This window comes from Megalopta genalis, chromosome 5 (assembly GCF_051020955.1).
Source record: "Megalopta genalis isolate 19385.01 chromosome 5, iyMegGena1_principal, whole genome shotgun sequence".
Classification (NCBI taxonomy): domain Eukaryota; kingdom Metazoa; phylum Arthropoda; class Insecta; order Hymenoptera; family Halictidae; genus Megalopta; species Megalopta genalis.
This window is the reverse complement of record NC_135017.1, coordinates 7,201,308-7,226,863: the sequence shown is the minus strand read 5'-3', so window position 1 is coordinate 7,226,863 and position 25,556 is coordinate 7,201,308. Positions and strand designations below refer to the sequence as shown.

At 36.5% G+C, this 25,556-nt stretch overlaps 3 protein-coding genes across 5 annotated transcripts in view; 2 read left to right on the top strand and 1 right to left on the bottom strand.

Moving 5' to 3' along the window:
• The first annotated feature begins 5,243 nt into the window (after positions 1-5,243).
• On the top strand, positions 5,244-7,443 carry TyrRS-m (Tyrosine--tRNA ligase, mitochondrial). Of its 2 annotated transcripts, XM_076522212.1 has the most exons (4): positions 5,244-5,369; positions 5,438-5,548; positions 5,710-6,608; positions 6,688-7,443. In XM_076522212.1, the coding sequence occupies exons 3-4, from the start codon at positions 5,810-5,812 to the stop codon at positions 7,035-7,037; spliced, it is 1,149 nt and encodes a 382-aa protein (XP_076378327.1). In that variant the 5' UTR covers positions 5,244-5,369; positions 5,438-5,548; positions 5,710-5,809; the 3' UTR covers positions 7,038-7,443. The 2 variants fall into 2 exon arrangements, with proteins under 2 accessions (XP_076378327.1, XP_033329976.2); XM_033474085.2 differs by having other exon boundaries at positions 5,244-5,548.
• LOC117222414 (60S ribosome subunit biogenesis protein NIP7 homolog) lies at positions 7,120-9,240 on the bottom strand. 2 transcript variants are annotated; one of them, XM_033474089.2, is made up of 5 exons: positions 9,102-9,240; positions 7,963-8,040; positions 7,606-7,831; positions 7,402-7,542; positions 7,120-7,313 (listed from the first exon to the last, which is right to left on the bottom strand). In XM_033474089.2, exons 2-5 carry the CDS (start codon positions 8,016-8,018, stop codon positions 7,194-7,196), a joined length of 543 nt encoding a protein of 180 aa, XP_033329980.2. In that variant the 5' UTR covers positions 8,019-8,040; positions 9,102-9,240; the 3' UTR covers positions 7,120-7,193. The 2 variants fall into 2 exon arrangements, with proteins under 2 accessions (XP_033329980.2, XP_033329979.2); XM_033474088.2 differs by lacking the exon at positions 9,102-9,240 and having other exon boundaries at positions 7,963-8,318.
• An 88-nt stretch (positions 9,241-9,328) lies between these two features.
• Positions 9,329-25,556, top strand: part of LOC117222412 (elongation of very long chain fatty acids protein baldspot) — a 33,057-nt gene continuing 16,829 nt past the window's right edge. The window contains exon 1 of the mRNA XM_033474086.2: positions 9,329-9,469. The gene's annotated coding sequence lies outside the window, so the exon portion shown is untranslated. The remainder of the gene's footprint in view (positions 9,470-25,556) is intronic.

Genomic DNA, 25,556 nt, shown 5'->3' with positions numbered 1-25,556 from the left:
GAGTCCGTTCTCCTAGTGGGACGTCCGGCGTCGAGTGATACGGACTCGTAGAACAGGCACAGAACAGAAACGGGCATGTCAGACAGGGACAGATACAGCAGAAACGTACCTAAACGCACACAGACCGAAACTGCTACTTTTCCCATTCACCGGGGAACTTACGCGGCTGGTTACGTGCTCGCCCCGTTGTTACTCCTCTCGCGGTATCTGCTCGTGATGTCCCATCCAAGGCTCGCGATTAAATCGTTCGCTCTTCCTTCGCGATTCCTTATTGCCAGTGGCTCGCAACCGATGTCTCTCTCGCGCGCACGAAATCGGTTTCCGCGCGATTTCGCGCGGAATATAACACACCGTGTCTCCGGAATGTCGTTCTAGGCTAAATTTGCGAGGTTCCTTCGAATTGCTACTTTGAGTTCTTTGCTAATTTGGATCTTTGCTACTTTGAGTTCTTTGCTAGTTTTCTTTCTTCGATACTTCGCTTTTATTGCTATTTTGATTTCTTTGCTAACTTGATTCTTTGCTACTTTGAGTTCTTTGCTAATTTGGTCCTTTGCTACTTGGAGTTACTTGCTACTTTGAGTTATTTGCTACTTTGATTTTTTGCTACTTTGAGTTCTTTAATACTTTGATTTCTTTGCTACTTTGAGTTCTTTAATATTTTCAGTTCTTTTCCACTTTGCTTTCTTTACTACTTTGAGTTCTTTACTACTTTGAGAGTTCTTTAATACACACACTTTGATTCCTTTGCTACTTTGAGCTCTTTAATACTTTGATTCCTTTGCTACTTTGAGTTCTTTAATATTTTCAGTTCTTTTCTACTTTGCTTTCTTTACTACTTTGAGTTTTTCGCTACTTTGATCTTTTTCTACTTTGAGTTCTTTAATACTTTAATTCCTTTGCTACTTTGAGTTCTTTAGTACTTTGATTCCTTGGTACTTTGAGTTCTTTAGTACTTTGATTCCTTTGCTACTTTGAGTTCTTTAGTACTTTGATTCCTTTGCTACTTTGAGTTCTTTAGTACTTTGATTCTTTGCTACTTTGAGTTCTTTAATACTTTGATTTCTTTGCTATTTTGAGTTCTTTAATGTTTTCAATTCTTTTCTACTTTGCTTTCTTTACTACTTTGCTTTTTTTACTACTTTGAATTCTTTTATACTTTGATTACTTTTCTACTTTGAGTTCTTTAATACTTTGATTTCTTTGCTATTTTGAGTTCTTTAATATTTTCAGTTCTTTTCTACTTTGCTTTCTTTACTACTTTGAGTTCTTTGCTATTTTGAGTTCTTTAATGCTTTCAGTTCTTTACTACTTTGCTTTTTCTACTACTTTGAGTTCTTTGCTACTTTGAGTTCTTTAATACTTTGATTTCTTTGCTATTTTGAGTTCTTTAATGTTTTCAATTCTTTTCTACTTTGCTTTCTTTACTACTTTGCTTTTTTTACTACTTTGAATTCTTTTATACTTTGATTACTTTTCTACTTTGAGTTCTTTAATACTTTGATTTCTTTGCTATTTTGAGTTCTTTAATATTTTCAGTTCTTTTCTACTTTGCTTTCTTTACTACTTTGAGTTCTTTGCTATTTTGAGTTCTTTAATGCTTTCAGTTCTTTACTACTTTGCTTTTTCTACTACTTTGAGTTCTTTGCTACTTTGATTTCTTTTCTACTTTGATTACTTTAATACTTCGATTTCTTTGCTACTTTGAGTTCTTTAATGTTTTCAGTTCTTTTCTACTTTGCTTTTTACTACTTTGATTTCTTCGCTACTTTAATTTCTCTGCTACTTTGCTTCCTTTGCTACTTTTCTTTCTTGGCTACTTTGCTTCCTTTGCTATTTTGCTTTCCTTGCTGATTTGCACTATCACTTTACTTCTTTTTGCTTTGTTTCATTTTTACCCGTTTCCGACATTTCGTTTTCGTTGCTACTTTGTTTTCTACCATTGATCTCGTTGCAACTTGCTATTGTTCCTCGCTGCACGTTTCACTGCCATGCGTATTGTTGCCGGTTTTCTTTTGCTACTTGTTTCCTGCTACTTTGTTTCCATCGCTGTTTCTATTTCGATTCATCGTTACTTCGTTCATATGATACTATACAATTTCGATCCTTTGCCACTCTGTGCTTCTTGTCGTTTGGTTTGGATCCTATTCCGCGTCTCATTGCTGTTTCTACTACTTTGTTTATTGCTACTTCGTTTCCCCTTCATAGGGGAAATCAAACTAATGTTTGATCTCGTTCGCCGTTATTGTTCCATTCTTATCTTTTAAATGCTACTTTGTTTCTGCCGTTATAATTTCATCGCTGTTTTGCTTCCCGGCAAATGTGCAAACAGATATTTTACTAGAACGTACAATTTAGTAACGGAGCCGTTTTTACCATTTACAGCTTTTACCTTTCGGATAATTTTACTTTCCACCGTGGTAAACACTCGTCTCATAATAAAATTAGCAGGAACTTACTAGAAAAATTGGCATTTAAAAACGAATTTCATGATATCGCGGCCTCCGCCGTCTGCAGGAGTCTGTTTGATTATCATAAACCAGCAAATTCGACAGTGTGAACTGCCGATCTCGTCTGTTTGAGCAGGTTAAACGCGTCGTGCTACCGCAAAATCGCGTCGCTGCTTGTTCTATTCCTCTTTCTTTTTTCCTCTTACGTCGTATCGTTGTCGATACCGGCGGGATAGTGTTTGAAACGGACTTTCGCTGAAAAATGAATAGGTCGAGGAGGTCCGTGGCCGTCTTCGTCCTCGTGACCCAAATCCTGCGGACTCCTTTTCCTGTTGGGCCCACTCGACCACGTCGACGCACATTTATTTTTATACTAGGCTGCTCGCACCGCCGTACAATTCCGACTCGTTGACGGATTTGCCAACGAAATCGGCGGCGAACACTTGTACAAGATCGAATGCGTTGTCGCTGATTTCATTTATCTCGAATATTTACCACTTAAAACGGTGGTCATTATTTTAGAATAATCGTTACACTTTATGCACGAACATTTCAAGTGGCATTAGTTTCCAAAACAATTGATCGAAAACTTATTCAAAATACTGTTTTCAAAAGTTTGTTATATGATTCTGACATTTTTTAAAAATAAATTCTGCATATTCGCTGAAGAACTAGTAAATTGGCTGAGTATGATTTAAAAAAAAGAAAGTATGATTTTATAAAGTTCTACAACATTCGCTGTAGTTTGTGTACGAAATTCCGAGTGACGCCTAGTTTCCAAAAAATATTTCGACTGATTCTGAAAGTACTTCAAAATTATTTGTACACCCTAGGAGAGACGATTTTCTAAAAATTTGAGAAGAAAATGTTCCACCAGCACCGACCGATCCAAAGCGTGATCATTTTAAAAGGAGGGGCTTCGGTGAAAGATATTTCCGGAATGCTATAAATACTTGTTTGCGTTTTATTATGGAGTTCTCGTGTCGTTTAACGCGCCGCGAGACATTTTCATGCAATTAAGAAACTGTTCGCCGATTATTTGGAGGCGAATGCGAGGCGACACGCATAAAAGAAACACGGAAAGCGCTGCGACGTGGAGTTAAACTGCGCCTCGATTAACCCGGAGCACCTGTTCCGTGGTTGCCGCGTTATTAGGAGCACGCGCACCTGCGATAAAAAAGAAGAAGGAACCTGACCACATGTTCGGCGAGCTTTTTTCTTGCTTAATGAGTCACTGCAATAATATATTGCATAACTAATTGAAACGAATCGTTGCGATAATTTATGCTGGGCGTCGCGCGAATAACTCGGAAACAGGTCTACGAATTTATTAGGGTCGTGGGGGTAGTTTGTAAGACCGTTTACGGTATTAATTGCTTATCGTAAACTGAATTTATCGAGAAAGTCATGTTAATTGAAATACAATTGCTTTATCACTCGATCGAGAAATTTATTGCATTTCTTATTCATTTCATTATGAAATTAATGTTATCTCGTATTGTTTGGATAAAATCCGGTTTAAATCTGACGAGATTTTAAAGGCAAAGCATTTGCCGATGTCGTCAAGAAAATTGTCCCCGATTTCGATAATAAACAAGTATTAAAATTCAATGTTTGTCATAATTTGAATAGAAAGTAACTATCAAACATGGCGAGCTATTAACGACAAGCTTTCTAGTAAGCGCCACTAGATGATAGTCGACATAAGTCAAGCCCAACAGATGATACTATGACATATTATAAAGGCAAAAGCCTGAATAATATAACAGTCGGAATTTCAAAATGTTCTCAGCCTAACAACAATAGCGTGCGATAATAATTAAGGAGTTAAGCTTTCATTTCGTTCTCGGTAACTGCGTTTTGAAATTTTATTTTCCACCATTATCATGAAATTGTAGTCATATTTTTCAACTTGTAATAATTCACAATTCTTGCAACTATAAGTTTCTTAATCTTGCTACCGTAAGTTAATTATACATTATTCTTGTTATTAAAATTCAATATCATGAGATTTGCATTTACAATTACATACGATATAGTTGAATTATGTATTTATATAAATAAATATTATATACAATATATATTATATTATATTATATGATATTATATATTATGTAATTATATAAATTCATATAAATGACTGATGCAAATATAGGGATGCGATAATGACAGTGTGATCGATTAAACGATTTTACATTAATTAATTCGTTCACGCTAGTTCTTCAAGTTCCCTAGATAAAATAGATTTTTCTTCAAAGAACACCGTCACATAAGTGGGCATTGTACTGCCATCTGACAAATGAACGTTTCACTATGTAAAACTGTAGAAATTAATTTAAATTGACATCTTAGAAAAGCAATATTTAAGCACAAATCAGATAGAGAAGATCTAATATTTGACAAACATTCGCGGTCCAAAGTTAACGGTTACTATTGACGAATTACGAATTACTCTAAGGAATGTATAAATGTAGATGAATATAGGAATAATGAATTAAAATTAATAATTTTGACAACCTATTACAGACTTTATTCTTTCAGCTTTAATTTGAGCCCTCATACGTTGAAAAATTCCAACGAGAAAATTAGTTATTAACAATTTTCAACTACATGTTCCAATATTAAATTTTGCAGCAGATGAGTCGTGCCGCATCTCCTATAAGAAGTAATGCAAAATTCGGCACGAATTTTCTGCTACTTTCAAACACCCGAATAGCGCCAATCTATCCAGTGGCAAAACGCTCAAACTGTTAACCAAATTGCCGACAGTCGATTTTGGCTAACAGTTTGCACGTTTTGTCACTGCATGTATCGGCGCTATTCGGATGTTTAGGAGCAGCAAAAGAGTATTGTTTCTTATTCCGATAAAAACTGTGTAATTAAGTCATTAAATGAACAGTCGATTATACAGTAACACACATTGTTAGTTTATAAATAAATGATTAACTGATGTAAATAGATAGTTAACTAACAATGAACAATTTGGTTAGGTTATGTTCAATTAGAAGACCCTTAGGTTTCCGTCGTTTGCACACGATAAAGTATACACTGGATGCTGAAAATAGACAGTTGTATGAAGATATCTTTCCATATATTCATGAGTAAGTTAATCCGTAGATTTCGTTAAAGTTCTTGAGGTTCATTCGTATGAAATTGTTGAATATTATCATTTTGTTTCATTATTCGACATTTTTCATTCAGAAGATACTGTTCCTGTTTATCGTTTATATACGAAATATATATACTTTGACGTACTTTTTAGAGACAAAATAAAGAAATTATGGAGGAAACCACCACAATGTGTGTATGCAGGATTCGATCCAACTGCAGAAAGTCTGCATATAGGAAATTTATTGGTTCTGATGAATCTTTTACATTGGCAACGCTCTGGCCATCAAGTGATAGCGCTATTAGGAGGTGCAACTGGTTTAATAGGTGACCCAAGCTTCAGAACTTCAGAGCGTGTTGAAGTAGAGGATGTCGTGATTCATGAGAACATACTATCTATTCGACAAGACATATTAAACATATTTCATAATCATGAAAAATATTTTTGTGAGAATCTGCGTATAAAGTTGCTTCCTGTAAAAATATTAAATAACATGGAGTGGTATAGTGACAGAAATATAATCTCATTTATTAGAGAAATTGGCAAATACTTTAGAATGGGCACATTGCTAGGTCGTAGTTCTGTACAGTCTAGATTGCAATCAGAGGCTGGAATGAGTTTTACAGAGTTCAGCTACCCTATATTCCAAGGATATGATTGGCTGCATTTATACCGTACATATAAATGCAAATTCCAAATTGGAGGTCAGGATCAGATGGGTAATATAATGTCTGGTTATGATCTAGTAACTAAATATCTCCATGAGGAAGTCTATGGATTGACATTACCGCTTATCACGGCTGAAGGTGGACAAAAATTTGGAAAGTCTACAGGCAATGCAGTTTTCCTTTCATCTAAAAGATCCTCTAGTTTTCAACTGTATCAGTTTTTTATTAGAACAGAGGATGCAGATGTAGACAAATTTCTTCGCTTCTTCACGTTTTTGCCTTTGAAACGTATACGAGAGATTGTTGAAGATCACTTCAAACAGCCAGAGCTTAGGGTAGCACAGAAAGTTCTTGCAGAACAGGTTACATTATTAGTTCATGGAAGTAAGTACATAAGGATAGTAATATAATTCAATTACCAAAAAGCCGTATGAATTAAACTTCTGTTAAAAACTACTTGCAGAGGAAGGATTGGCAGCAGCAAAAAGAACATCCGCCATTCTGTATGAAACCTCAATTGACAATCTGTCAAAAGTAAGCGCAGATGACTTGGCACAGATGCTAGAAGGAGCTAAAGTAGTAGAGATGTTTTCCGAACGTAGTCTTAATGTCTATGAGTTGGCAATGAAGGCAAAATGTTTCGAAAAAGATCGCGATGCAAAAAGAATTATTGCTGCTGGAGGTTTTTACATTAACTATCAAAGAATCACAAATAAAGATGAAATCCTCGTACCAGGAATACATATATTGCAAAACAATGTTACATTGATCAGAGTAGGGAAAAAATCTTACCATATCGTACGATGGTTGTAAAGAAAGTTGAAATTTTGAATAATTTATAAGAAGTGTTTAGTATATGAAATATACAAATCCCTGAATTATAAAATACAAAATATTTACGGAAATATATAATTATAGATTTATTATCTAGAACTTAAACAGTACAAAAATAATCTTTTTACAGTGTTGTTAAATTAATGTATCTTCTGATCGAATATATTCACCTATGTCAGCTTGATGAAAACATACTGTTGCCATTGGATCTGCATACTTGCAATCCATTGTACTTTTTGCTGCTACACCAAAACCCTATGAAAGATAAAATTTGTTTAATTCGGAGCAATAAAAAATGATATAATGAAGTAACATTATTAGGACACTACGATAATTATCTTACCAATGGAACATCATTTGTTGAAAATATAACTACTCCTTGATATTGAGGTGTATTTTCTGTTATCCTACTTAAACCAGACTTAGAAATGTGATGTCCATATAAAAACTGCTGTTCAGCAGACGATTTAAGCCATATTTTATGCTAAAAATATACTCATTAATTTATAGCAGGATTCGTGATGTTGCAACAGAGTAATCCACTTACTTGTGCATATGGAGCCAAATGATACAATGCAGTTACATGCAACCTAAATTTTCCTGATTTCGTAAATTTTCCAAAACAGGTGCCAAAACTTGTTAATCGATCAGGACGAACCATGCTTGCCAATGGAAGGATTTTTTCAGAAACATAGTACACTCTTCCTTTCCTTTCCCGAAAGCAGTAAATACCATCTGGTCGATCAATTAATACCTTTACGTTGTCTCCAATACTGAAAAATAATTTTTATATGAGAAATTACAGATGTACAAAAATTTGGACTTTCGATTTTATTTCTGTATTCGATCGTCCCATTAATCGAATTTAAATTTCTATTAGATTATAATGTATGAATCTACTCACTACTTTGTTAATTTTTCTAAAACTTGTTTTGTTTTCTCTTCAGTTAGACGTTTCATTTTTCTATTGCCTTTTCACTGCCTACACAGACACGTTTATACACATAAGATAAACACAATATTGAGAAAAAATGTCACTCGAAAAATTGAATTTACATAAAATATTACGTTCTAAGTAATTTCTATTCAACTTTAGTTAACACGATACTATACTTTCAAATTATTGTACGATAAGTTACGGGAGGTTAAGGTGACAAACATGCGTTTTTGTGTATAATATCATGTTGATACGATTAATAGAGTGAAGTGTTAATCTAGTTTGTAGAAGTGTAATCTGTTTTACCGGTTATCACCTATAAGTTTCCGAATGTACCTAGCTAAAGAGAAGAACTAGATCTAGAGTTATTATATTTAACGAAAAACAATACACTTAATAAAAACTTGATTTCACTGTTAAAAATGAAGATACAAAATACTACAAAAGTTTGAATTTATAATTTACCTCTTTTTAATTTTAGTAACTCTAGTAATTTTAGTACTTCCTAGTGACTTTTTAGTAATAAATTTATTTTGAATTATCTACTCAAGTTTTATCTGCAAAAATATTTCAGAATCATTTAGCAACAACAATGTGGCACCAATCAGTGCTGCCATAATTTCAGTCAACCGATTTTATCATATAGAAAACAAAATTAAACAAACATCGGAAAGTACACTTAGTCAACAATTGATATACATATAGTGTAAATAAAAAGAAATTCGTGTTAGTAAATCGACATTGTTAAAAAATCGATAAAGCATTGATATTTTTCAAGTTTATTTATCGAGCATCGATATTTAATATAATGACATATTCCACTGTCGATACGCAGTTAATGATATCGTCAACTAAATGAGTCTCTAAATAAATAATTATGTAATAATAAATAAAGTATTTTCTTTTATAATTGTGTGTTCATTATTTTATAATTATATTATTTATTAATTTTTTTAGGGTGCATAATTTTCATTTATATTTAATTCATATATAAATCTTAATTTAATATGACACGCATCGATATTAATAATATCTATATTGGACATTAATATATTATCGATACTAAATATCGATACACTTTGGACATATCGCTATCGTATCGCTACCTGACTCTCTATGCTTTTACGTGTTCCTAGGCGCGAGTTTAGCAGTGGCTGGTGTGGGGGCGTTGTTGGGCCGCACCTGCGTGCCATCTAACTAAAAATGGCGCCCTGCGGTGTTCTACCATTTGCATTTTGCTGGGCCGCCGGCGTGCGTGAAAGCTATTACCACTGAGAGTCAGCCTTGTTCCGTCGTGTTCAACGAATATGCCTACTTAAAGCTGGCAGCCGCGACTGCCCGCTTGTTAGTGCGAGTCTGTGTCTTTCCGTGTGCACAAACCAAGTAAAACAACGGTCCTCTGTGATCCACCTGGTGTCTTCTTTTCCCCGATCGACTCGTTCTGCAACCAGCAGTTTCACGGCCCACTTTGCTGGTACGTATTCACGATTTGAATACCCTCACGCAGCATCGCCGCCTCTCCGCCGAACGTTTCACACATTCGAGTGAAATTTCATTCATTCCTCCCGCTGTTAACTTGCCGACGACATTTTTCCGGGCCGCGATTTAACAGTCTCTCAACTTTCTATCTTGTTCTCACGCGTCGGCACGAGGGATGCTCGCGAGTTTTGCTCTCGCTCGTGCAGGAACCCGCCGCGAAAACAATTCTGTTTATTACCCGCGTCGATGATATTCGGCACGTCGTACGACCGCTTCGTGCCACGACCGATGACATATTAACTTTCACGTTTAATATTTTCCCACCGTAGGGCCGAATCACTTTCTTCCCCTTAACCGTACACCGTCGCTCGCGATCAGGCGGTTGCCAGCTTACCTAGCGCTAATTCGAACCACGAGAGACCACGGGTGACTTCCGATCACGCCACCGGAACCGTGCCCTTAACCATTAGCAACTGATTTCTTTTTGCACCGCTCGCTTTGATCGACATCTTTCATCGTTCGCGCACCGTGTTGAAGACGCGAGGCCCGCGTACACGGCTGATCAAACGTGTACCGAAACGTTTGTATGCGTTTGTCGTTCGGTATCCGACCAACGAACGAATACAATCGCGTGAATGAAACTTTTCAATAACCGATTAACCGCTCCTCTTATCGTACTACACGATAGAACACGTTGACTCGATATGTAGCGTGTAGCGTTCACGTGGACGGCAATCTGCAACCGTGAACAATTTTCACGCGCAAGTCATCGTTTCTTATATCTAATTTCGCTGTAAATTGGAGAATGCGAATTACACGCTGAATTACAATCCTGATCGCGTTCGTTCGTTTCACTCGCCGCGGCTAACAGATTCCGCAACAATGTTGACGACGCGTGCGAAAATATTTCACGGTTCGATCGTGTCCTTCCCTTGTTGTCGCATTCAAATGTCGCACGTTGCAATGATTTTTCTGTTAGAATTCGGTAGCCGCCAACGAATTCATTCAAACGCACGCGAACAAAACGCGATCGCACGTCACGATTCATATTTTATCTGACTCGTTTCTTTATCTTTACCTTTAGTACTTTTTTTATTTTTATCGGTGTTACACGGTATTGTGCCCTCTACGATTCTGTTAAAATATCGGGAACACACGTGCGTAGAGATAAACTGGCGAAATACACGCGCGCCGGTCACTATCGTACAAAGTTTGGCAATAAATCGTCGGATTTCTGAGTGACACTGTGTTTGTGTATACCACGCTTAGTGGTAGTCCGAGTCCACGAGTAGCGTATCCGAAATTCCCGCGGATCTGAGAAATCTCGTTCTGGGTACCATAATTCTTAAATTATTCGTTGCTGAAATTTAAACATTTTTGGTAGGAAATTCGTCGATGTATGTATAGAGTTTTTATTATTGTATCCGATAGCTTGAAGTATAACGAAATATTTCGTGCGATATATATTATATAACAAATATTAAATATATAAATATATTAAATATATATAATATATAAATATTAAATATGTAAAATATACATAATATATATTATATAATATATTAGTGATAACGATAGATCACCACGAAGCTAAACGGCGGTTGTTTACGCATATTTGATATTGTAGTTTATTTGTGGTAGATATCGTCAGAGATATGTTTCACTGAATTTCGTAAGCTAACAGACTGATAGAATTCGCAATTCGTTTTGTAATTCCGCGAACTTGAATCACCCGCGCGGCCGACCCGTTAAGCACGCCGGAAGCAGTGCGATCAATCTGATCGTCATTTTTTTCCGAACTATGTTTTTTTCCATGATATCGTCGTCGACAGGAAAAACAAGAAAGGCAAAACACTCGCGTCGAAATATTTGACAAGGAGAAACAGTTGTTCGACCGAATTGCTATAGACTTCCTAAACGGAATTATCTAAAATAAACAGATTTAGCGACGGTCAGGCTGCCGTCGACGGTGTCGTGTTACATGGCTGAATCCCTACGCGTAAAAAAACTTGCAGGAGTTTCGTTTTTTTAGGCGTCGAGCCATTAGAAGGGTATACGATGCAGAGTCTAATTAATTTTTTCGGTGTTTTCGAGGCAACGTTAATTTGCACAAAGCTCTGTATTGTTTCATTGCAACGTGTAGCATTGCCTGTTGTATTGCACTCGTCTGTTAAATCTTGAGAACATCGACGGACCAAATAGTTTCGTTTTCATGTTTCCAGACGAAAGTCATGTCAAAGTCAAGCCGTTGTACGCGTCTTCGAATGTATTTGAACGTGAGTTACGCGACGCGATAAAAACAAAACAAAAACATGTACAGTTGTGTGCCGAATCAACGTCAATGATCTTGGAATTTCCGAATCGAATGACTTTGAGAAAAGAACTATCGACACCGGTCAAATTCCGTATAAGAAACTGTTTTGTGACGCCCCCCCCCCGCCCCCCTCCTATTGGAGGAGATATTTAAAATTATTTAATTGTATTAGAAATTCCAATTTGAAAGCTTGCCTCTCATCGTTCTGCGATCGTGAACCTGTCGTCCACGTATCAGCACGTGCTCTGATATAATCCTTATTTGTTATGATACAACAACTTGTTGTGGCCGTCGCCGTTCGAATTTCGCGGACTTCTTCGTGCGTCTTTCGCTACGAATCTTCTCGAGATTCCTTCCTTGTTGATCCGTCGAGAACCGATTTGAATATTTCGTTTGGACCTTGCTCGACGTAGCCGGGGTTCATCGAGTCGAGATGTTTTTCGTTCCACGATCTTCGCGGTGTTTGAACTATTACACACGATTCGAACCGGTTCCGGTCACATGACGCTCAACACCTCGAAGAAGTTACTCATCAAACACAATTTGAATATCGTTTAGTCGAAAATACGTAGCGCCTTTTCCATCGAAATATCTTCTCGACACAACGTTTGAAATTATTTCGAAACCGAACGCGTGGTTTCGATCTTCGGACCACGGAATTTTGTTGATTCTACGGAAAATTCTCTCTAATCGACGCTCAGCTTGGAAATCGAAATAAAAATGGTCGATTTAGGAAGAGGGAGCACGATTATTCCAGCCTCGCGACTCATTTTCACGGTTGTCGATAATCGGTAACTACGAAAACGAATATAATCGTGTCTCCCAAATTGTCCATTTTTGTGGTTTTATTATTATTCACGAGACTATTTTACCACAAATAACATATATTTCGTGTTTGAAACGCGGCGTGTTTCGCAACGGAGACAATCAACGAGACCTCTGTTTTTCGAGAAATAAAAACGCACGATTTTCGAGCACGCGGCGAATAACGATATTTTTGTTTCCGTTCGCATTTCTTGGAATCTTTACGGTCGGATTACACAATGTTCGCCCAATTTGTGTGGAACTCGTGCACGAGAGCGCATCGGTCATCCGTCCATTTGGAGGTGTTTCTATAAAGGAAAATAGTTGCAGTGATTGGGGAAAATTGCCAGTCAGCAGCAGCCGGTCCTAATAACGAACGACTCTGGCTACTTTACCGAGGACACGTAATACTCTAACGAGATTGCCCATCGTTTCCACGAAACAATGACGATCACCCCATCTCTATTAGCAGGTCGACTGCCGCGTCGCATGTACATACACACGTGTACGCCGATGACGGAGCTATCTGTGCAAATTTAAAAATGAATTCTTAGGTCGAGCCACTGTATCGAACACCCTCTGGCAGGCAGGTTGATTAAGTGACATATTGTCCGCGTTAAACTGTCGGCGATAAGGAAGAATGTTTAGACAACAGGGAGACACATTTGCTAATAATGGTTGACCTCTCTTTTGGAGTTAGTAGACATGAAAGTTATTCGATCGGGTGCACTTTGTCACTTCGATGCAGTAGAAGAACATTAGGAGTTTTATAATGTAATATAGTATATAACATAACATAACAATAATATAATAATATAATATAATATAATAATACTTGGAATTAGTAGATATGAGTCATTACTCGATCGAGTGCGGTAGAAGAACATTAGGAGTTTTATAATGTAATATAATATAATATAACATAACAATAATATAATAATATAATATAATAATACTTGGAATATTAGTAGATATGAAAGTTATTACTCGATCGAGTGCAGTAGAAGAACATTAGGAGTTTTATAATGTAATATAATATAACATAACACATAACAATAATATAATACTATAATATAATATAATAATACTTGGAATATATATTAGTAGATATGAAAGTTATTACTCGATCGAGTGCAGTAGAAGAACATTAGGAGTTTTATAATGTAATATAATATAATATAACATAACAATAATATAATAATATAATATAATAATACTTGGAATTAGTAGATATGAAAGTTATTACTCGATCGAGTGCAGTAGAAGAACATTAGGAGTTTTATAATGTAATATAATATAACATAACACATAACAATAATATAATACTATAATATAATATAATAATACTTGGAATATATATTAGTAGATATGAAAGTTATTACTCGATCGAGTGCAGTAGAAGAACATTAGGAGTTTTATAATGTAATATAATATAACATAACATAATAATATAATAATACTTTTATATATATATAATACTTTTATATAATATAATAATACTTTTATATAATACTTTGATAATACTTTTATTTGTCAGTGGGATGAACCCATAGTTACAATGAGTACAAACGAAATACGAAAAGAAAGAAAAAAAGAAAAAAATAGGATATTAACACACTGCGCGCGCGCGCGCGCGGGAGAAGTATTAATACCTTTTTAAAAAATTTAATTTTTTAAATTTCGGTATATGTACATAGATATTTGAAAGAATCCCACAGTGTGTGAAATCCTAAAACTCCACGTTATTATGCCTGTCATCAAGATCTTATTGTCGGTTTTGCGAATATTATACGTTTCTTTAACAAAACAAAACTAAATTTTTTACAAAGTTGCCGATACACTCGCGCACATATTGCGTTAAAAAGAACTGTAAGATTAGGTCTGGATCAGGTGTCGCGGCATGGTCGCGTACGAGGAATACCGACATAAAAGTTACACAACATCTTCGCATGTATAATTTCGTAGAATTATTTTTTGTGGGAAATAAGTCGTAAGTTTCACGACGTAAGTTATTTGGGAAAACGAATGAAACGCGTCCAAAGGACAAGGTTATAATATTATATAATAGTATTAGTCTATTATATAATAGTCGTCGACTATTAATTAGAAAACTGAACGCCGATCGCACTATTTTCTCTTGCCCGCAGGTGGATCGTAAAATTTTGCATGGTCAATTAGTGCAACTGGTTAAATGACATCGAATGTGTGTGAGTGTGTGTGTGTGTGTATGTGTGCGAGCGAGCGCGTGTTTGTGTGCGTTGAGGAAGACATCCGATACGTACAAAGTCCGTTCTAACTGTTTTGAGACTCGCGCGGCACTCTTCGCGCGTAATCTAATGCATAAACGATCCTTCGATAAGCGATAAAACGAACTTCCGCGAGTGGAAACGCTCGGCCCGAGTCTGTTTGCCTAGCTTGGGTGGTTTTATGTAAACAAATGTCGGCTGATCGAAATTGTTTCGTTTTTTTCCTCCGTGCGCGGTCACTTATCGGACCCGATCGACCAAGGGCGAGACCGATTCGTCCAGGTCATACGATTTTTTTCTTGTCGGGAATGGCGTGATGCCACCGAGATCCTGGTACGTGACATGTGCATACGACCTCTGGAAATTACGCAATATGTTCGGCCGCGATTTTTCTCGGACACGCGACGGAGAAACTTGGGGGGGCTCAACGGACCGAAAACATTGTGATTCACCCGTTGATTTTGCCGCGTATTACGCATTTTTAACCGTATAATTACCGAGCTGCGGATTTGATACAGTTGTGATAAAAAAAATGACTATCGTTATTCCCGTTAATATTTCGACACCTTTTAAAGCGCAATCGCTTTTTTGGAACCGACGACTTGTAATGTTTTGTACCGATCTTTGACACTTTCCACCAATAATTGGGGAGATATCCGTGGTTTTTTAAATCTTCTAACTCCTGTAACTTATATTTATAACCTTATACCTTATAAATTCAGTTGACTAATTTTATTTTACATAGAAATCCGCAGTCTAATGATCACCATTACTGATCAGACGACCGGTTACCGATTCTTCGCCTTACGATTTAATACAAAATTATTTAATAAATATAGTAATTTAAAATTTAATTCAATTGAATAAATAATAAATAATCTAATAAATTTATTTAAGTAATTATTGAATAGAACTGTTTAATAGTTATTGAGTCAGTTGAAAATTTAAATGGATATCGTTTATTATTCTGTTCACGGTGTGTGTGATTTGCGAAGTGACGCAGACGTCATTTTTCAATATTTATTCTGTTAGCAAGGTAATAACAAATTGTTCTATGAATTTTATCGCCTAATTTACAAGATGCTAGATGATTGAATACGATGGAATTAGGTAATTATACTTTGCAATGACGAATGGTTTTCGTATGAAAGCACATTTTGAGGAGCATAATTTGGGATAAGTGTGTCGATTACTGCACCCCCTCCCCGTGGTTACTATGCCCTGACAATAATTTTACTTAGACGTATTTAAAAACAACATTATTAAATTAAAGATATTGAATATTTTCGATAACATTTGATCTGTAATTTTCACCAAAAATCAATTTTTTAAGACCCGTAAAATTAAAATAAAATTCGGAAACTAATTTTTTAAAGGGTCTAGCCAGATAAGGTGATCGAAAATCTACCCTTAGTGGTTTTTCAACGTATATTATACCGTTCTATGGTTGACCAAGAAAAACTCGTGTGTGGAAAATCTCGACAATCTCTAGCTTTGATGACCAACAAAAAATTAGCCTAACCCTGATCTAACCGCGTCTCGAGACAAACTATACTATAAACTGAACTTACTATATCACGCATACGACAGTTTGATATTATCTCGAGTTTCGTGTCCTCGGTTGAACAATCGATTCTTTAAATGTAAAACCGTTTAATATTGCATAATATATTTATCGGGAGGACACAATCAAACATGTGCAACTTACGGAAAATCGATTGCTTGCGGAAAAAAAGAAGACATCGAAAGCACGGTTTTTGTTTCACTTCCCGTTGTTCCATCCCTGAAAAAAGATCGGACAAAAATTGACAACGCCGGTTCCGTGAACGTCTTTCGACAGAATTAGTTGTGCCGAGGGCAACGAATTTTATTTTCGAAAAATCTGCAAATTTTCCGATTTTCTTTTTGACGTAACCACGGTTTACGATCGAAAAAATCAGGAAAAAATTCTGTAACACGCGGCACGTTGTACAAAATAGGCCAGATCTTTTTTTCAATGATCGAAGATAATGAACGAGATTCGGATGATGTCGGAAAGTTCAAGGCGACGAGATTGTATCGGTCGTATGTTTTACAAGCTCGCGATAAACGTTATTATTTTATCAGACTTTTATCGATGTTCCATTAAACAAATTTTTGATTTCACGATTAAGAAATTTTGGCGGACCGCAGATTTTGTAATTATTGCGTAAATCAGCTATGCCAATATTATCTGCTTAATATGTATATTCGCTACCACGAATAGAGGGGTGGTTTGTGGAGGGTGGTTTCAAGAGTGATCCGCAAATGTATCGCTGCTCCAATTCATTACCGAGTGTGCGCCTAAATAATGAAGTGTAAAGGAAAAAAAAACATTTAAATTTTTACTTTCCCAATAACAATTCGGTCTTCGATAATAATTAAATATTATTTTCACTGGATTTCCCACTGATAAATATTGATTAATGCTAATATATTGATTAATCATTCAAATATATGCCAGTACACTGTTACCCGGATATGTAATACTGTTTTCTACGAATTAGTAGAATATATCTGAATCATGTTATCTTTTTCAAATGGTTTTGTATTAAATCAGAGCTGCGACTTCAAGAACGTATTCAAGAAAAACTGTGAAATGTACACAACAGCAGCATTAATTTTTTCGATTACTGGCCGATTAAGACGATCGCAAAAAGAAAACGATCTATAAATAAACATGAAGGGGTGTAATTTTTTCGACCTTCGTGCATAATTGTGGCATTGTTTTTTAGATATTTGCTAGGCGTGATATAAATCTCGTCGAAAAACCGTTCATTGCGCAAGTTGACGCACTTAAACTTGCAAAGCAAGGTGTATCAGTTTAATTACAATACGGTTGACTACGAACGACATTGGCGGGATGATAAGAACTGGAAACTACAGATAAGGAAAACCGCGTTTTACATTGTAGATTTCGGACGGGGATAGTTTGGAAGTTAGTGTTCCTGAAGAATCGGCCGATCAACGGATATCGAGAACCACAGTAATTTCTCCCTAATTCGCGCTTAGATCACCCACACAAATTTTTATAGTTACCGATTGTCAACATATCGGTATAATCAGTTATAAACAATTTCTCTTTGTTCCTAGCGCCAATCATTTCTTAAACAACATTTCTTAAACATCCAGCAAAAATAAAATTCAGAGATTTCTTATATAGCCAACAAATAAAATTGCGAAATTTTTAAACGTACAATAAATAACCTTGACAAAATTTTAAATATACAATGAGCAAAGTAATCGTATCTCTTCTTTCCAAATTGTCCATTTTTGTGCACAGTCTGCGTGTCAATTAGGGAGACTTTACTGTAATCTGCAATTTTCATGATCGAATCAAAAATCAACTTTTTACGATTTGTAAAATTTGGGAATTAACTTTTTAATAGATCTGGCCTGATGAGATGATCAAGTCTACCCTTAGTGTTCTTTCAACGTATATTATTATTCGATAGTTGACCAAGAAAAACTCGTCTGTGCAAAATCTCAACCAAGTAGCTTTGATAACAAAAAAAAGAAAAAAGGAAAATTAGCCGAACTCTGATATAACCTTTATCTTTAAATACGTACATGCAATCGTAATTCGAGGAAAACTTTTTTCGAACGGTCACATGACGATTCGAGGGTTAGATCACGGTTCGGTTTATTTAGTAATCGAAGACACTTGACCCGCGATCGATCAAACCTCTAAAAAACCATGTCACCACGAGGAAATAATATCTCATTCGGACGCGGTTATGTGGAACCGAAACAATTTACATACGCCTCGTGGGAAGCGTTGTCTATTTTTAAAAATAGTTCCGCGATTTTGCATTCACCGGTTCGATTGCAATATGTAAATTCGCTCGGGTGGACACGTTTCTCCATCGTACGTCCGGTTATGTTCAGTTTACGTATTATTTTTGTTCTTGTCTTTCAAGCGTCACATGGAACGAATAATGTGTGATCCGATTCTGAATTTTAATGTGTTCACGTGCGTCATGAGTCCCCGATTTACCCGAGGCCACTTTCAGAAATCGTCGCCGCGCTCGCTAATTGCTGGCCAAACAGTTTCCCCCGTGACTTTTTCCGTGAAACTGACCGTGACGCCTGTAATTTCGACGGTGCACGACGGCCAATGCCGTGCCGGCGCGCGTAGCTTTCCGCTATCGGGAAGCATCGTTCCAGCCGAAGATTAGAAACAGTGGTGACATCGGTTTCGGTTCTTTAACCAGACATCAAGTGATGACGAGTATACTCGTCGAGCACAAAGCAAGTGTCGCTGTTCAAATATTGGATCGAAAGGATGGTTTTATTTTATAAAATCAACGATTTTGTTACTAATATTTACTTATTCGCTCAACATTAGCATATACTGCATACATAATAAACGAAAACGACGAGTATACTCGTCGAGCACAAAGCAAGTGTCGCTGTTCAAATATTGGATCGAAAGGACGGTTTTATTTTATAAAATCAACAATTTTATTACTAATATTTACTTATTCGCTCAACATTAGCATGTACTGCATACATAATAAACAAAAACGACGAGTATACTCGTCGAGCACAAAGCAAGTGTCGCTGTTCAAATGTTGAATTGAAAGGACGGTTTTATTTTATAAAATCAACAATTTTATTACTAATATTTACTTATTCGCTCAACATTAACATATACTGCATACATAATAAACGAAAAACGCAGGAAAAATCAAATACTTGTAAAAGTTACAAATTCAAATTGCTGCTGTAGAGTGGAATTCGGCAAAGCAAGGAACGATACGTAATGGCACTTTGTTGCTCGTCGAACACCGATGTCGTGATTCTTTTCTAATTTTATTTTTATAACAATGAAAACACCTTCGTGCAAGATTGGCCTCAAAATATTCTAAGCTATTCGAGTATACTTGTCGTGACACAAAATACTGCCATTTCTCTGTGACGAGTATATTCGTGACACAAAATACTGCCACTTCTCTGTGACGAGTATACTCGTTGTGACACAAAATACTGCCACTTCTCCTTGACGAGTATATTCGTCGTGACACAAAATACTGCCATTTCTTCACGACGAGTATACTTATCAAACGCAGCTAACTGGTTAAACGATGGAGAATCGAAAGAGTCTCGTAACTGTTTTAACCGCAAACCTATCGAGCTGGTCAAAATAATCGCGTTCAGATTCTTCCTTTTAATGTTGCTGATATTGTAAGAATTTTTTCATAGAAAGCGATTGAATCAATTTTCTTCGTACAAGCGTACATTATTATAAAAATGTACGTTAATAAATGTACGTATATTATAAAATATCTAAACAAATGTAACCTTCTCATCGTTGCTAAGCTATGTATCTCAACTACTTTTAGGACTCCGTAGGTTTAGTGTTACGGAATTCAATAAATTCTCCCTAATTGACGCTCAGATTGCGCACAAAATGGACAGTTTGAGAATAGGAGATACGATTATTCGAGTCTTGCATCTCGTTTTTATAGTTGTTCACAATCGGTGACTATAAAAACAAGCCGCGTGGCTCGAATAATCGTATCTCCACTTGTTGTCCATTTTCATTTCCAAGTCGAGGGACAATGCGAGAGAAATTAGAGTATATTCGAGCGTCTTTTAAAACGGAACAACTTCTACGCAATCGGGCCACAAGCAATTTAAATTTTTTTCTTTGAGTTATTAGAGAGATTAGTTTACGAGACAACGGCAAAAAAAGTTGTTTTCAAAAATTGCAAATGGTTGGGATAACAAAGAAGAAGATAAGAAATATTCGTGCTTCTTCGCTTTTTTATCTGTGCCCTTATGATGGAAATGTTTTTTTTTCAGATCACGCACATTGAAGATTTCTTCGAAATCGGTTAACGTTGTCAGGAGTTAAAAACAGTTGAAGATAGCGATAATCGCAATTTCTCACAACCTCCGACCGATAGCTGCAAGAAATCTCGAGATTTTGACATCCTTTCAATGTCTGTAGCTTATCTCCGGGTCAACTGATTTCGATAAAGTTTTCAACATGTTTATAAATTACCGAAACGTACAAAATGCATTTTTTAAAATTTCCGTTACAGGCTGAAATAGAAAAGTTGAAAAAAACATGGTTCTTAATTTTTTTAATTTTCGATGAAATTTTCAACAGGTGTATAACTTACTGAAACGTACAAAATGCACTGTTTTTTTTTAATTTTCGCTATTAACTCGAATAGGAAAGTCGAAAAAAATCGTAATTTTGAATCTCTTTATCATTTTCCAACCAATTGCAATTTTTGAAAACAATTTTTTGGTCATTGTATTACAAAGATGTGATCATATCGCGCGCAGTTTCGATCCAGGTATAGAACTCATGCTTCTAATACCTGAAGAATAATACAACGTTACAATAGAGCCTCCCTTATCTGAACGTTTATTTTTGCAATTACGTGATTGCAAAACATTCTATTATCTAAGAATTTCAGTCAAGTTCTCTACTCGGTGATAATATTTCTAAATAATACAGTGCTTAGGCAATCGAACGTTCGGATATCAGCATATCGGAAAAATAAATGTTCGGATAAGAGAGTTTTTACTGTATTGATCACTTGAAATATAGCTACCATTTCAATCCTGGTTCGATTTTTACTATTTAACTATTTGAATTAATTACCATTTATATAAAATCGATTTCTTAACACTAAACGCAGTCAAACGACTGGTTTGCAATTTTGCAATTTTGAGATCTGTTTGACTATATTTTTTTATTCAAACGTACATCGTAATAAAAATAGCGAACATTTCAAAGAAACACAGTCTTCGCATCGTTATAAAGCAACGTTAGCTACTTTTATGCCTCGGCAGATTTAGCGTTGACAATATCGTCAAGCAAAGGAATTTTTCGCGGCAAACACGCAATTAATACCTTTCAATAATTGTTTTAGAGCTTACGCTACATTAATGGAGCACTTAAACAGTTTCATTCTCTTAACGCTTTGAAATAACGAACATTAAACATGATGAATGCGCGTTACTTTGTTAGAACGATAAGTCCGAAGTTAGTTAACAAGCTGGAATTGTACCTTATCTTCTCAAATTTTCCATTTTTGTTTCCAAGCTGAACGTCAATTAGGGAGAATTTACTGTAATTGGATTAAGAGATCTGTTCGATCATTTCCTGTTGGACGAGTCTTTACAATTTCAACAATTTTCAAATACAAAATCTGTGACCGGTCATTTCGACCAGCTTGGTAGATGTAGCATTAATACAGGGCGTTCCATAATTATTGTACAAGCGAGAAATGAGAGCTTCCTGAGATCATTTGGAGTAACTTTTTCCTTAGCTAAAATGCAATCCGCGCCTTCGTTTACGAGTTATTAACGAAAAACAGTGACCAATGAGAGACGAGCTCGGCTGCCGCGAGGCGGTCCAGTCAACGATCGCGCGAAGCCCAGTTCCGCTGATTGGCTCGGCCGCCTCGCGCTAACTAATCTCGCCTCTCATTGGTCACCGTTTTTCTTTAATAACTCGTAAACGAAGCCGCGGATTGCACTTTCGCTAAGGAAAAGATTACTTCAAATGACCTCAGGAACCCCTCACATTTCTCTCTTGTGCAATAATTTTGGGACACCCTATATAATATCGAATGTTCTATTTGAATGTTGATGTTTATAATTGTTCGACAGTAATAATAATAATGTTTCAATGTTTCAATAGCTGAATTAATTAAGCTTCGCGTCGGAATGAATGAAAGCGATGGTGTTCCTAAAAGTCCAAGAATAAATCGCTTCGATGGTTCTCCCAGATGTTGGATGTTTGCGCAATGACAAGGAACGTAATTGCTTGCGCAGGGTCCAACAGGTGTCATCACGGATGAGGTTTTAGGATAGAAAGTAGCCTCGGATCTCAGAGTTGTCAGGGATATTGCATAGGAGTAACTTTCACTCGTTAGAAGAATAAAACTCGGTTGGGGGGTACAGGCCAAGCTGAGAAACTGCCTCCAGGCTGGGGGAACACAGTTGACATCGTATTCCTAATCTTCTAACTGGACTACTCTAACCTATTTTTCATATTACCACACGTGGAAAGCTGTTCGGATTGTTTGGGTCCTAGTTTCTTCTTTCCTTTTTTTTTTCTTTTTAAATGTGGCCTAATTATATGCGATTGGAACTCTATAGGTACTTGACGTATTGACAGCAAAAATATCGAGTTTTATTAGATTTTGTAGACGTTGGATTATTTTATTTTATACTATCTATCATGTTACTACACTTGGCAAGCTGTTTGGATCATTTGCGTCCTAGTTTCTTCTTTTCTTTCTTTTTGGAAAACGCGGCTAACTTTGTGCAATTTGAACTCTATAGGTACTTGACGTATTGACAGCAAAAATATCGAGTTTTATTAGATTTTGTAGACGTTGGATTATTTTATTTTATACTATCTATCATGTTACTACACTTGGCAAGCTGTTTGGATCATTTGCGTCCTAGTTTCTTCTTTTCTTTCTTTTTGGAAAACGCGGCTAACTTTGTGCAATTTGGACTCTATAGGTACTTGACGTATTTACAGCAAAAATATTCAGTTTAATTAGATTTTGTAGACGTTGAATAATTTTCTTCTATACTGTCTAGAAGAAAAGGAAGGTAGCAGCGCGCAGCGCACGAGGCATGTTACTTATTAAGAGAGTCTGAAGAGTAGAAGTAAAAAGAGTTGGGAGTTATGTAATAGGGTTAGAGCAGTGTTGCTTGTAAGAATGTATAAAGCAGTTCTACGTAATTATAACGTACTGCTAAAATGAATTTAGTTTTCCTGATATAAAGGGTGTCCATTTTCGAGCGTTGCTTTTAAATGCCATTCAAATATGTTGCACCAGATTGCAATATATTATTCGACATTTGACAAGTTGACAAGTTGTGGTGAATAAGAATGAAGAGATATTCGATTCAACAACGCCTGTTTATTATTAAAAATTATTCGAAGTTCGGTGAAAGTTGTGCAGAGGTTGGAAGAAAATTTCGTGCAGAACATGGAGAGAACTGCGTCCATCGAACATGCGAATCGAAAGAATAATTAAAAAATTAGAAAAAAGTGTTTCGTTTGCAGATAAAGTTAGTAAACGACATCGTAGCGTTCGTTCTGATGAAAATTTGTAATAACAATTGAATAATATTTTTTAACAATAAACAGGCGTTGTTGAATCGAGTATCTCTTCATTTTCTACTAGTCAAACGTCGAACGATATATGACAATTTAATGCAACAAATTTAAATGGCGCGACATTTAAAAGTACAGTAAATTCTCCCTAATTCGCGCTCAGATTGCGCACGAAGATGGACGATTTGGGAAGAGGAGATACGATTATTCGAGAAAAATTGTAAGGAAAGGTCATTGAAAACCTGTAACTATAAAAAACTAAATTAAATTATAAAATCGGTAATTATAAATAATCGTATCTCCTCTTCCCGAAATGTCCATTTTCGTGTACAATTTGAGCGCCAATTAGGAAGAATTTACTGTAACGCTGAAAACTCGACATCCTTTGTAAAAACATCACACACCCACGTAGATTAACGGTAGGATATAAAACGGGGCTACACTGCCTCGTGATTTCCAACCTTTCTGTCCGGTACTAGAAAGGCCCAGGAAAGTCCGTGGCTAATTATTGACAGTCGTAGAGAACTCCAGGTGCGGCCTTGCGGCGGTTAATGGGTCTTATAATCGATCAATAATCTTTCCGACCAAGCGGGTCAAGATGCTCTTCTGCCTTTAAATCTTGATCCTGCAATGATGGCTCGCACCGAGGTCACTTGTGAAATGGTGTTCCAAGAGTAGGTGTAGGCGGCAGTGCCGTGACTAAGCCGGCAGTTAGCCAGCGCAAGTTGTGGACACATACGTCATCTCCATTAAACAGAGCAGGATGTTTTGTTCAACCGAGGATCCATTCTTTCTAGAGGACGTCCAATGGAAAGAGCGTCGTCTTCTATCTCCGGCTTCGTCGCGGCTGCTAGCTCGAAGTACCACTTTCAACAATGTGATAAATCGCACCTGACGTCCGGAGATACAAGCGAAAGCCTTTCTCCAGTGAACGACCGCGTGGCTGATTGCTCAACCAAACAGTAGACTCGGGTCCCAAAACGATGGTCGCGCCGGTGTTCTAATAGGAAACAGATAAACATCGTGTTGCCGAAAAATAAGCAACAGCTGTCACCACTCTTCGAAAAGTAGCCGATAACTGCAAATTTCTATGGATAAAGTGCATTCGCACAATTCGTTTCGTTCGAGAACGTCGAAGGAAACGATAACTTGCAGCTGGATTGTGATAAGGCTTACGAAAGACTAACCGAATCGGGCAATTAAAAAGCGCTAATATCGCTTACGGCTTTATGTGCTCGTTTCACTGAAGGTTGATCGAGCTAATTGCATAATCTAGATTATGCATGGCAGACGCTCTTTACTCGAGGAGCATCTTGTATTGCTCTCGAGGTTAACGATTTAATTGGTGTCAGAGGGATAATGGGATCCTTGTTCTTGTCAACCGTACGACAACGATAAGAGATTTCCTCGCTGTCCACGTATTTTATGAATCTTCTTCGCTTCGAAGCTTTACGGAGACTTTCGAACCTATCCGAGAGTCTTCCGCGAGTTCTTGCAAAGGGTATTCCGTTAAGAGAACGACAGCCCTTTTGCGGAACACTGTCGCTGGTTACACGACGCTTCCAAAAACTTATAACATTATGTTAATATACATAAA